Below are 13,187 nucleotides of genomic sequence, written 5' to 3'. Positions count from 1 at the left end.
AAAAAGAAACTCACCAGTACCATCTAGGAGAGGGAACTACCCTTTAAATCAATGGCTGAGCCTTTAACAAGGAATAACTACCAAGCCAGAAACATGCCCACAGAAAGTTGGTTTCTGGAGGGGGATATTTGGCCCTCTTTATTGTAGACACTGTCTTCATACTCATCTAGTCTATGTAAGATACCTGTCAGTGCAGGTAATTTTTCAGAATAGATTGTCGTGTGTGTACATGAAGAATAACACTATTTCTGGCCAATATGTGTTTTATCATGCATTTTTCTCATGTTTTCACTTCGGCAGGCACTATCTCTAATTTTCAGTTGTCTCTGAGCTAGTGGGTGGAGACTATCTGCTATGATGTCTAACATACACAGCACACACAGACAGGAGGGATTACTGCTTTTATTTCCCTATGTTGCACACAGTCAGAAGCAGCAGCAGTATGAAAGACATTATACATTAGTACTGAACTGTGTTGCTGTGAATCCACCTCTGGAAGATGCAAAATCTTTTGATAGAAAGCTACAAGATCTGTCCGTGTGCTTCCATATCTGTGCTGAGATGCTAGTCACAATGTTACGCTAGACACTACTAACAGTACTAGCAGTGTGAACAAAGGGGTAGTCAGACAAGCCGGGATCAGAAACCAGGAGAACACAACAGGACACTAGAAGACAGAGACAAAGTCAGGTCACAGGGCGAGGATCAGGATACCAGGAGAGTACAAATTAGGCTATGTGCGCACAGTGCGTTTTTCGCGGCGTTTTTGCGCGTTTTTCGGGTGCGTTTTTGGCCTCAAAACTGCAGGACTTTGCTTCCCCAGCAAAGTCTATGAGTTTTAATTTTTGCTGTCCGCACACATCTGTTTTTTTACCTGCGTTTTTGAGTTAAAAAAAAAAAAATGGACATGTCAGTTCTTTCCTGCGTTTTTCTGCGTTTTCCCCCCATGCAATGCATTGGAAAAACGCAGCAAAACGCAGAGATCAAAAACGCAGCAAAACGCAGCCAAAAACGCATCAAATCGCGGCAAAAACGCATGCGTTTTTTGATGCGTTTTTTCGACGCAGGTGCGTTTTTGTGCATTTTTAGCGGCCAAAAACGCACAAAAACGCTGCGTCAAAAAGACGCAGTGTGCGAACCTAGCCTTAGATTCAGGGAGCAGACAGAGACGTGGTCAGGTGAAGGTCCGAGGTCAGAAGCCAGGAGATAACAACAAAGACAGGAAGTGGGCAGAGAAGAGTCAATACCAGTTCAGGATAGAGAAGCCAAGATCACATCACTGTACACTAACGGGAGCCAAGAGCACTACTGAGGAACCAGGAAGTACGAATGGCGACGATCTAGGGGAGCAGGCACAGTAATGAAACAAACCAATCACAGGGTAACAAGATGCTCCCAGTTCATCTTGATTTGGCCGAGACTGATTAGAACTATTTTTTTTTTTTTAACCTTCTTTTTATTAGATTTTAATAACAAAAACATATAATACAATACATTATGATTATGTTAAACTACAAAATTGCAGATAATGTATCTCCTCGAATACCAATCCCCCTCCCGACCTCCCCCCACCCCACCTAGAACTATTTTTTTTACAGGCGGCAGGGGGAGAAGAAACTCTCAAGTGGAGAAAGAAGTTGACTACTCTGATAAAGTATATTACAAGGGTTCTTATTTTTGCTTGTGCTATTGATTTAGACAAAATTTGTTGAAAGGATAGTGACCATTTAAGGAGAACCAGTACTTCTCACCTCTGAAAAAGAAAACAATAACAATGTGCCTTAACCGATTATGAGCCTATTTACACTGTCCGGATTTAAAAAGGATTTCTGCACGGATTATGCACCAAATAAAACATGGAATGTGTGAACATGACTTTAGAAAATCCAAATCCTGAACGTCTGATTGTGAACATGCCTTTAGAAAACCAAAATACTAACCTTTTCCCTATAGAAACCAAAGTCACTTTCCACAATTCAGTTTTGTTGTCCCGTATTGAACATTATATTATAGTTTTTTTATTTTATACAATAGAATATTGAAGAGTGATAAATGCAGGCTTGTGATTATATACTCACGGGTCATATCTTTCCCATAGTCCACAAAACTGTCTGTCATCTCTCCAAAGACGAGCATCATGAGCGGCAAGCCGGCACCATGAATCATCGCAGCTAATGTTCCTACCAACATTAGAAGTCTGTCTACTCCTCCAGAATATCGGAACTAGGAAAAAAAGAGAAATAATGTAATGGAATTTAAAGGATTTTCAATAACATCGGACTGGACTTACTTGATCTTGGTAATGCAAGTCAATATAAGACATCGATATGTCGAGAAAACTTTGAGAGAATAAATAGGCTTCAAGGTGAGGACTATTTAAGGGAATCTCCAGGATCTCTAAGATAGACCATCAATGTTAAAATGGTAGGGGGCCAACCTTCATGGATCTGCAAATTATGATAGCCACCACCATGTTATTGAGCCATTCTACTGGTGTCGTGGAAGTTGGATCTCTACTGAAGAAAATCAAGAAAAAATTCCTGGAAAACCACCTTAACTACCTATTTAAAGGGGTTTTCCAGGTTAAGAAAGACATGTCTGCTGACTTTCACAAAGCGTACCATGACTGACCATGTCATGAGCATGTGTCAGGACCGGGAGGACTGGTGGGCCCAGGAGGTGGATCCACTGGACCGAGTACGCCACCAGGTGGCAGAGTACACGGCAGCCGGAGCACTGGCGTGGCCGGGACGGTTATAACCGGGTCAGCAGGATCACAGAGTTCTATGGGATAGTGCAGGAAACAGGCACAGGTACCAGGGAGCAAAGGACAAACAGTCACAGGAGAGAGCACAAGGGGACCTGAGCATCTAGCTCTAAAGACAAGCTAAAGGTCACGTTGATCAGGTAACGCCCCTAAGGAAAGGCAAGTCTTATATACCCAGCACAGCCTCATGTCATTTCCTGCTGCAGGTGTGCTGGGCCTATAAGACCAGGAGAGTGGGCGCGGCCCGGTCCTATACAGAATCCTGAGGCCAATACTCAAAGTCAGACTCCTGAGACCAGGAGCAGGACTCAGGGGAGCAGGAGCGGGAGCGGCAGCCATGACTGGTGGACACATGGATTGGATCAGTGGGTAAGGAGTGGTGCTGGGACACGGGAAGCGTGACAGTACCCCCCCCTCTAAGCCCCCCCCTCCGAGCACAGAACCCCAGGGGCACCCCGGATCGAGACACCGGACCGGGACCCAACGCAAAGGCGGGGAAGGACCGCTGACCCCGTACCGCCTTCTTAGCTGCACGGCGCTTAGCCGATTTCCCAGCAGTGGCAACGGGGGCAACGGGAAGAGGAGGACCGTCAGAAACAGGACTGGCAGAGAAGACAACCGGCCCGGGCGTCTCGGACCGGACACAGGACAGGGACTCATCCCCGGCAGCCGTTGGCATCAGAGTCTCAATCGTCAGGGACGGTGGAACGACGCTGGAGATCGTCGTCACTTCCGGTTCAGGTGGCACCACAGGCACAGGTGCCAGGAGCTGTGGTACAACGCAGGACTGCGTCATATGCTCCTGTTCTTGTGCCATGATAGGGTCAGGTACCAGGGGCTGTGGTACAAGGCTGGACTGCGTCAAATTCTCCTCTTCTTGTGCCATGATAGGGTCAGGTGACAGGGACCGAGGAACAGGCTGTAGGCAGGTATCATGGCACGAGGGACTCCAGCGAGAGATTGCGCCAGAGCGCCAACTGATGTCAGGGTCATGTAGTCGCAGCCAGGGCAGACCCAGCAGGAGCGCAGGAGTCATTCTCGGGATGACGTAGAACGCAATGGTCTCAGTATGCTGGGCACCAATACAAAGTCTCACGGATTCGGTGGCGTACCGGACAGGTTCGTATAATTGTTTTCCGTCCACGGAGGCGAACCAGAGGGGTTTTGCAAGCGGGATGACCGGTATCTGATAACGATCCACGGTAGCTTGTCGGATGAAATTAGCCGCTGCTCCCGAATCAATGTGAGCCTCCACCGTGAACTGGGTCTTCTCGGTTGTGACCTGGACAGTCTGTGTAACCGGGACTGAAGGAATTCCGGTACCAAGGGTGGCGGTTCCCACCATCCCTTGGACTTGGGGTCTACCTGGTCTCTCCGGGCAAGAGCGGAGCAGATGAGAACCGCTTCCGCAATAGAAACAGAGGCCCCGGGCGAGTCGCTCTGCGCGGCGTTGCTCGGCTTGGCTCAGGCGGTCTATTTGCATGGGTTCCGGGAACATGTCACAGGAAGGCAGGGGCAAAGGAGCGGTAGGCCTCTGCGGGGACAAGGCGTGACGGGGTGGTAGCTTCTCCCGGAATACCTCTTTGGTTCGCTCCTGGAAACGGAGGTCAATCCGGGTGGCTAAAGATATTAAGGCGTCCAAGGTGCGTGGAACGTCACGGCCAGCAAGCTCGTCCTTGACGCGGCCAGAGAGTCCTTCCCAAAAGGCCGCCGTCAAGGCCTCATTGTTCCAGCCCAGCTCAGAGGCGAGCGTGCGGAACTGGATGGCGTATTGGCCGACGGTCAGGGTCCCTTGGCGTAGCCGGAGGAGCGAAGAAGTCACTGTGGTGGTACGTCCGGGTTCATCGAATGTACTTCGGAAGGCGTGCAAGAATTCCCGGATGTTAGTGGTCATGGGATCCTCATTCTCCCACAGGGGGTTAATCCAGGCTAGAGCTTCGCCTTCCAAGTGTGACATCAGGAATGCCACTTTAGCCTGGTCTGAGACAAACAAATGAGGAAGTAACTTGAAATGCAGGGAGCACTGGTTCAAAAACCCCCGGCAGTTCTTGGGGTCCCCAGCATAGCGAGGCGGAGCAGCGAGGCGAAGTTGCGAGGCTGCGGAGACAGCAGGTTCAGATCCGGACACCGTTTGCTGCGTGGACCGAGACGAGGCGGCAGTCTGTAATGTGTACAACCGGTGGTCCACAGACGTCAGGAACTTTAGTATGCGGTGTAAGGTGTCACGCTGTTGCACCAGTTCCTGGCGTAGTTCGGCCAGCTCGGATGTTTGTGCTCCAGCGGGATCCATGGCCTGATCAATCTGTCAGGACCGGGAGGACTGGTGGGCCCAGGAGGTGGATCCACTGGACCGAGTACGCCACCAGGTGGCAGAGTACACGGCAGCCGGAGCACTGGCGTGGCCGGGACGGTTATAACCGGGTCAGCAGGATCACAGAGTTCTATGGGATAGTGCAGGAAACAGGCACAGGTACCAGGGAGCAAAGGACAAACAGTCACAGGAGAGAGCACAAGGGGACCTGAGCATCTAGCTCTAAAGACAAGCTAAAGGTCACGTTGATCAGGCAACGCCCCTAAGGAAAGGCAAGTCTTATATACCCAGCACAGCCTCATGTCATTTCCTGCTGCAGGTGTGCTGGGCCTATAAGACCAGGAGAGTGGGCGCGGCCCGGTCCTATACAGAATCCTGAGGCCAATACTCAAAGTCAGACTCCTGAGACCAGGAGCAGGACTCAGGGGAGCAGGAGCGGGAGCGGCAGCCATGACTGGTGGACACATGGATTGGATCAGTGGGTAAGGAGTGGTGCTGGGACACGGGAAGCGTGACAGCATGGTATTACTGCTCAGCCCCACTCACTTCAATGGAGCTGAGTTGCAATACAACCCATGGTCAGGGGAGGCAATGCTTCTGAAAGAAAGCAGACATCTCTTTAAGGACCTAAAGAGAATTCTCCTCTATGACAGATGTATTTACACGTGCATTAGTATTTTATCCTAATGACAAGATTGTATTAACTAAAAGAACTCTAAGGCTCCTTTCACACTTGTGTTGAACGTCATCCGTTGCTAACTGCCGCCTTGAGGAATTACGGTAACCGTTGCAGGAAACCGTTTTATTCCTCATAGACTTCTATTAGCTACGGATAGCAACGGATGACCTTGTGTTGCATCCGTCAGCCGATGCTGTGTTGCATCCGCCTGGTGGATGGAACACTGCAGGTAGCGTTTTTCTGCGCTTGGCGGAGTGTCAAAAAAACGCAACCTGCAGTATTCCATTGGCGTCCGTTGTTTTTATAATAGATGCCTATGGTGGCGGATTCCGTTTGAATCTGTCATTTGACCGATTCCGTTAACACATCCGTCTTTACACAACTGCGCATACCTAGATGTGTAAAGTCAAGAAAAAAAAACTATAATAGATTGCGTTATTTTGTACGATCTGTAGCATCCGTTATGCCACTGTATGCAACACATCTGTTGCATCCGTCACACAACGCAATGCAACGGATGCCGTTCAACGCAAGTGTGAAAGCAGCCTAAAAAGGGGAAGAAAAAACGTGCTTTCTCATGTTCCTTTACAAACAATCAGCAGCTCTTAAAAGCTTCAGCTGACATATACTTCATTATTCCTCAAAAAATAGGCATCAGGAGATACTTTCCAAAACTGTTGACTAGGTGAAGTATGAGTATGTGTTTGGCATGTTGAAATACTGTTTACTGTATATTTGGGTAGCAATGAGAAGAAAAATATGGGGCTCAGCACCTATGCTATGAAGTAAAACTTGGAACTTTATTTAAATTAAAAAAGAGAGAGGGTCACAGGTCATCCAAAACCGCCATGCGGCTTGACGTGTTTCGGACGAAAAACATGGAATTAAAAGCAGTCCTTAATCATAAGCTTTATGATTAAGGACTGCTTTTAATTCCCTGTTTTTTTGGGGGTTTTTTTTATGGCAAAAAAATTATGAATAAGATCCTGCATCATTTAAATTTTAAAACATTTATATCCTACTATATTATATTATGAGTGATTTTCAGATAGCATGATAATTTTTTAGATTCTTTTCCAAAACGTTATCCCTGTAAGTTTACAATGATTGATTAAAGGAGTTGTCCAGGAATAGAAAAAAAAAATAACTAAAAGGAAATGTCATTATAAGTAAATTCCTAAATACTTTAATTTAGCAAATCAGAATCGTTTTGCCTAAAGTTGTAATCACTATATAATTAAGATTACCATCGCCTTGCTAATTAAACAGAAACCCATCCTAGAATATTAGGACTAGTGCCTGTGAGCACGTGCAGAAGGAATGTTAGTACTGGTGCCTTTGAGCATGTGCAGTAGGAATATTAGTTCTGGTGCCTGTGAGCATGTGCAGTAAGAATGGTAGGACCGATGCCTTTCAAAATGTGCAGTAAGAATGTTAGGACTGGTGCCTGTGAGCATGTGCAGTAAGAATGTTAGGACTAGTGCCTGTGAGCATGTGCAGTAAGAATGTTAGGACTAGTGCCTGTGAGCATGTGCAGTAAGAATGTTAGGACTAGTGACTGTGAACATGTGCAGTAAGAATGTTAGGACTGGTGCCTGTGAGCATGTGCAGTAAGAATGTTAGGACTAGTGCCTGTGAGCATGTGCAGTAAGAATGTTAGGACTAGTGACTGTGAGCATGTGCAGTAAGAATGTAGGACTGGTGCCTGTGAGCATGTGCAGTAAGAATGTTAGGACTAGTGCCTGTGAGCATGTGCAGTAAGAATGTTAGGACTAGTGCCTGTGAGCATGTGCAGTAAGAATGTTAGGACTAGTGACTGTGAGCATGTGCAGTAAGAATTTTAGGACTAGTGACTGTGAGCATGTGCAGTAAGAATGTTAGGACTAGTGACTGTGAGCATGTGCAGTAAGAATGTTAGGACTAGTGACTGTGAGCATGTGCAGTAAGAATGTTAGGACTAGTGACTGTGAGCATGTGCAGTAAGAATGTTAGGACTGGTGCCTGTGAGCATGTGCAGTAAGAATGTTAGGACTGGTGCCTGTGAGCATGTGCAGTAAGAATGTTAGGACTGGTGCCTGTGAGCATGTGCAGTAAGAATGTTAGGTGGGTGCCTGTGAGCATGTGCAGTAAGAATGTTAGGTGGGTGCCTGTGAGCATGTGCAGTAAGAATGTTAGGTGGGTGCCTGTGAGCATGTGCAGCAATAAGCTAAACATTCTAAGACAGAATTCCGGCAGTGTAAGGGTATGTGCGCACGTTGCTTTTTACCTGCTTTTTACCTGCTTTTTTGCTGCTTTTTCTTCAGCGCTGTTTAATGCCAAAATGGATGTGTTCTTCTATTCAAGCAAAGTCTATGGGAATTTGGGTTTCTTGTTCACACTATGTTGTTCAAAATGCTGCCTTTTTGTGGCAGAACTTTGGTCAAAAACTCAGCTTTGCAGTTCAAAACCCAAATGGCAAAAACAATTGACATGTTGCTTCTTTGAAAAGCTGAGTTTTTGACCAAAGTTCTGCCTCAAAAAGGCAGCATTTTGAACAACATAGTGTGAACAAGAAACCCAAATTCCCATAGACTTTGCTTGAATAGAAGAACACATCCATTTTGGCATTAAACAGCGCTGAAGAAAAAGCAGCAAAAAAGCAGGTAAAAAGCAGGTAAAAAGCAACGTGCGCACATACCCTTACAAGTAGGAGGCCATCTTAATTATATAGCGATTACCTCCCTAAATAAAACAATTGTGAATTGCTAATTGAAATTATCTAGAAATGTATTTGTAATGACATTTCCTTTAGTTCTTTAATTTTTTTCTTTTCCTGGAGAACCCCTTTTAAGAAAAGGGAAGGAGACTTTTAGCAGTGGGTGTTCATTACAGATGCAAGAAGCCTGAGCCATTAGCGATAAAAGGACATTGTTGGAAATTAAACTAATTGGATCAGTCATAAGGACTTGGCCACTCAAGACTTCCTAGAAGAGGAAATGCACCATGTGCTTAATGCTAGTCAAATCAAAACCACAGAACAAGGGTGAGTGACTTTTAGATATTTAATGAGAAATTTCAAGGTACCTTTGATTTTACTTTTAGTTATAAAACCGTAAACAGATTATCTGAAAGTAAACGGACCAGAGGAGGGGAGTGTACATGTAACAGCGCTGAATTAGTCTATAAGATTATGTTTCGTGCACCATAATAGCCCTCTGAGTTAAGAAGGAATAGTTGACAATTGTACTCGTTTACCAGGGATTCCAGGGCCAAAACGGAGTGGAGTTTATATCATCCTCACCAATGTATTCAATGCTGGATCAGGTGTTACCGGGAGGGGTGAATGTGATCTCAGCGGTGGCGGGAATGTAAAAATCCCCATAAATATTAGTAATGTTGCAGAAGTTGTCTGCTTTGAAGACCCCCCCCCCCCCTTTTGGGAGGAAAGGTTTCCCAAAAATATGAATATCAAAAAGTGATTCACTACTGTGATCCCTCTCAAAGATCTTGGCTACCGATTTTTCCTGAAGCGCTAGCACAGGAAGAATGAGCCACTACAGGGTCCTCACTGAGCCATCCGTGTAATGCACGAGAAAGCGAGAAAGACTGTACAAGGAACGAACGTATAACATGTGCAGCTAGTTCAGATGCACAGGGCCCATTGCCAAGAGAGGTCAAGTTGCACTGTAAGCTTCTGGATGCTGCTGTGATCATTTCACTTTCTCTGAGGCCTCTTTCACACGTCCGTGTCTCCGGTACGTGTATGATCAGTTTTCTCACGTACTGGAGATACGGGCACACGTAGACCCATTAAAATCAATGGGTCTGCGTTCACGTGCGTATTCTGCCACAGACCGTGTGTACGTGTGGAGCATACGTGTGCCCGTGTGCTCCACACGTAGACATGTCCCCGTTTTCTCCGGCATCACGGGTGTCACACGGAACACAAATGGGTCACACGTAACACAAACAGACCACACGCACTGGAGAAAACACATTTATCTGCGAGAAAAAAAAACAACTTTACTCACCTTCTCCAGCCCTGCAGTCTCTGCCGCTGCTGTCACTTGCTTCCGACCGCCACTTGTTATGCTCATTACATATTCACTTCACTGTGGCCGGAAGCAGCAGCAGCAGGGAGTCGGCAGGACCGGAGACCGTAGAACAGCAACACGGAGAGCAACGCCAGGGACAGGTGAGTAGAAAGTTTCCGTTCTCCGTGTGTTATCATGGATAACACACGGAGAACACACGTGAGCCATAAACACGGCTCACGGAGGGCAAAACGCACCTTTGACATGTCCGTGAAAAACGTGCCAGGTTTTTTACAGATGTGTGAAAGAGGCCTTACATTGATTCTCCTTCTCTGGCTCAGGATGTTGGGGGAAGAACCACTTTGTCTCTCTATGCATCGCAGACAGAAGCTTTATCAGTGAGCCACAGGCTGCACTGGTAAATACAGGAGGAGGAGCAATTTATATTCGTCTTTACAGGCATATTGTACTGGTACATAGACATACCTCTCTATATACTAGGAACTCTCTATATATCTGTATATTAGAGGTAAAATAAAATTCAAGGAGTTTTTTTCTACTGATTATTAATAAAAATAAAAAAACAATTACAAATAACACACTTTTACAACACTTTCTAAAAATCAATGTCACAAAACAGTCAATAACACAGAAGTATTTGGTTATCTTGTAATCCTAATAATGTAGTCAACACTTTGTGCACGGAATCGTAAATGTTGTAACTAGAGATGAGCAGTTTTCATTAAGCGTTTCTGCAAGAAAAACTCAGCAGGTACGCCAGCGTCTAAAAGAAGTTTGTGTACATTCCTAAATAGTGAAAAATTCTGTATAAATAAAAGGTGTTATAGCTGTTACAGCTATGAATAAAAGAACAAAACAAAAATAATCTGGTTGTCTGAAGAAGGGCATCCTTTCTATTTGTATGCAAATATAATGTGGGTATTTTATATGTGCATGTTTAATTGTGTACATTTTATTACATTCTGCTTAATATGAATATGTATGTAAACGTGTGTAATACACTATGAAGTAAAAGACATGGATCGCACATCCCAAAAAATACAATGATCTAAAGCCGCTAGGCAACAAATTAAATAGAACATGAGGTTCTTTGTTACCATTCTGATCAGATTGTATTAAGCCCACTGCCACGTCACGGCAAACCTCTTTAGTGGGTCCCTATTCTAAAACTGTAGTGCGGCGCTGTGCACTAATCACTGCTGCAGCGACAAAGCACCAGTAGACAATGATCTAAAGCCATGTATTTTTTTTGGGATGTGCGATCCATGTCTTTCTCCATAGTGTGTTATACATTATTCTATGCCCCTCTGCTTTTTGGTTGGATCTGCACTCCCCCCCCCCATTTGGCACAGGTGATTTTAATCAGCAGGAGACTGCAGGAGGGGTCAGCCTTGTTTTGCTCCCAGTTCACATATGGGAGCCAGTGGGAGGTGAGTGCACAGCTCCTCTCACTGTGTGTTGGTGCTGTGCAGTGGCCGCTGTTGTGGTGGTGTCGTGTCGGTGGGGCGGTGCGGCCTGGAGCCTTGGGGCTTTGTCTTGCAGCATGGGTGCTGTGAGGCACCAGGTCGCCTGCCCTGCTGGCGCTTTGTCGCTGCAGCCATGGTTAGTGCACAGTGCCGCACTACAAGGTTTAGAATAGGGACCCACACGAGAGGTTCGCCGTGACGTGGCAGGGGGCTTAATACAATCTGATCAGAATGGTAGCAAAGAACCTCATGTTCTATTTAATTTTTTGTCTAGCGGCTTTAGATCATTGTATTTTTTTGGGATGTGCGATCCATGTCTTTTTCTCAATAGTGTGTTATGTAAACGTGTGTGACTTTACGTGTTAGGTCCTGATGCACAGGGGCCCATCAACCACATAAACTGAGCTCTGCTTTGCTGACAAACCAAGCACTGCTACATCTGTAAATCAGCACAAACATGTTCGCTGTCAATGAGTGATTATATGTCACGGACAGCATTTTTCTGAGCTTTATAAAATAACATAGCTCCACTTCAGAAATCTTTTAATTTACTTTTTTTTAATTTATTTAATTTAATTATTTATCAAGCTGGTGTATCTTACCATTGTGAAAGGGCTGACCATCTTTGGTTTTTCGGGTTTTGTTTTATCTTTCGACCTGGAGAAAAATCCTTTCTTCTTACTGCAATGAAAAACAACATAATATTAGAGATCCCGATGTTACGTAATGAGATCATATCTCAGGGATCCAGATAATAAATAGCTCAGTCTGTAGTATATAATTGTATTGTAGAGTATTAGGGAAAGCAGAATGAGGGGAAATAGGCTGCTGTGGTCATCAGTGGAAATTACCAGTCAGGAAGTCATCACGGTATAGTAGAAAATGATGGCGTCTTAGTGACTAAGTAATTACATGATACTCATGATGTCTTAAAAAAGGATCTACTGTCTATCCCAGTAAAATTAATTTCCCATAAAAAATAAAAATACACATAAAACATCTAAGAGAACAAAGAATAAAACTAATCTAATCATTAGAATGATGTTTTCCATGCGTATACTAAATGGGATAATGTTTTTTAGGGGGGGGTTTTTAATGGCCTTCAGCTCAATCTCAAGCCACGGCGACTTCATGGATGAACACTCTGTAGGAAGATTGATCTTGTGCAGCTTAGATCAGTCCACCAGGGTCTTCTCTGCTGTGTTTTTGATAGTATAATGCCATTGGGTTGCTTGTCTTCCTCTTCGCCTTGTTCATTCTATTCTTCTGACCATGATGTCTTTCTCCAGTGGCTGCTCTCTTCATATCATGTGCCAAAGTAGGCAAATGGTAGCTTGGTAATCCTTGCTTCGTGTAACTTTTCTGGCTTGATTTGTTCCAAAATGAATTTTCTTGTTCCTTTTGCCATCCATGGTATTGTGATCATCCTTCTCCAGCGCCACAGTTTGAAGGTGTTCATTCTTCTTCCGTCTTGTTTCTTTATCATCCAGGTTTCGCATCCTTATGTTCCTACAGAAGAGGCCAGACTGTGAATGAGTCGTGTCTTCTTCACCAGTGAAATGTTCCTCAGTTTGAGTACCTTGTCCAGTGACTTCATAGCTATTCTCCTATTGACTTCTGGTGTCGTTGCTCCATCTTCACTGCTCATTGATCCGAGTAGGTTGAAGTCCTTTACAACTTCCAGTTCATCGTCTTCCATCTCAAATAATTCCCGATACTACCTGGCAGTAGTCAATATTTTTGTCTTCTTTGTTTTGAGTAGGAGTCCAATGTTCGAGCTTTCCATCTTGACACTCCGTAATAAGTCCTTCATTCGAATCTCCTGCATACTTTGTTGAGGATTCGTCCAGCAATTTTAATTCCTTCTTCTTTTTCAGCAAATGGATGCTGTACACTACATAAAGCAATGAGGGAGCCCTACCATAGCAGT

At 45.0% G+C, this 13,187-nt stretch overlaps 1 protein-coding gene across 3 annotated transcripts in view; it reads right to left on the bottom strand.

The window, feature by feature from the left end:
- Positions 1 to 13,187, bottom strand: part of ABCB1 (ATP binding cassette subfamily B member 1) — a 149,192-nt gene that overhangs the window by 72,707 nt on the left and 63,298 nt on the right. For all 3 annotated transcript variants that reach the window (XM_075315614.1, XM_075315615.1, XM_075315613.1), the window contains exons 3-4: positions 11,860 to 11,938; positions 2,079 to 2,223 (exon numbers count right to left, since the gene is read on the bottom strand). In XM_075315614.1, coding sequence (XP_075171729.1) covers positions 2,079 to 2,223; positions 11,860 to 11,938 — 224 coding nt within the window. The remainder of the gene's footprint in view (positions 1 to 2,078; positions 2,224 to 11,859; positions 11,939 to 13,187) is intronic.

This window comes from Anomaloglossus baeobatrachus, chromosome 6 (assembly GCF_048569485.1).
Source record: "Anomaloglossus baeobatrachus isolate aAnoBae1 chromosome 6, aAnoBae1.hap1, whole genome shotgun sequence".
Taxonomy (NCBI): Eukaryota; Metazoa; Chordata; class Amphibia; order Anura; family Aromobatidae; genus Anomaloglossus; species Anomaloglossus baeobatrachus.
The sequence above is the reverse complement of the archived record's forward strand: the minus strand, read 5'-3'. Positions and strand labels throughout refer to the sequence as shown.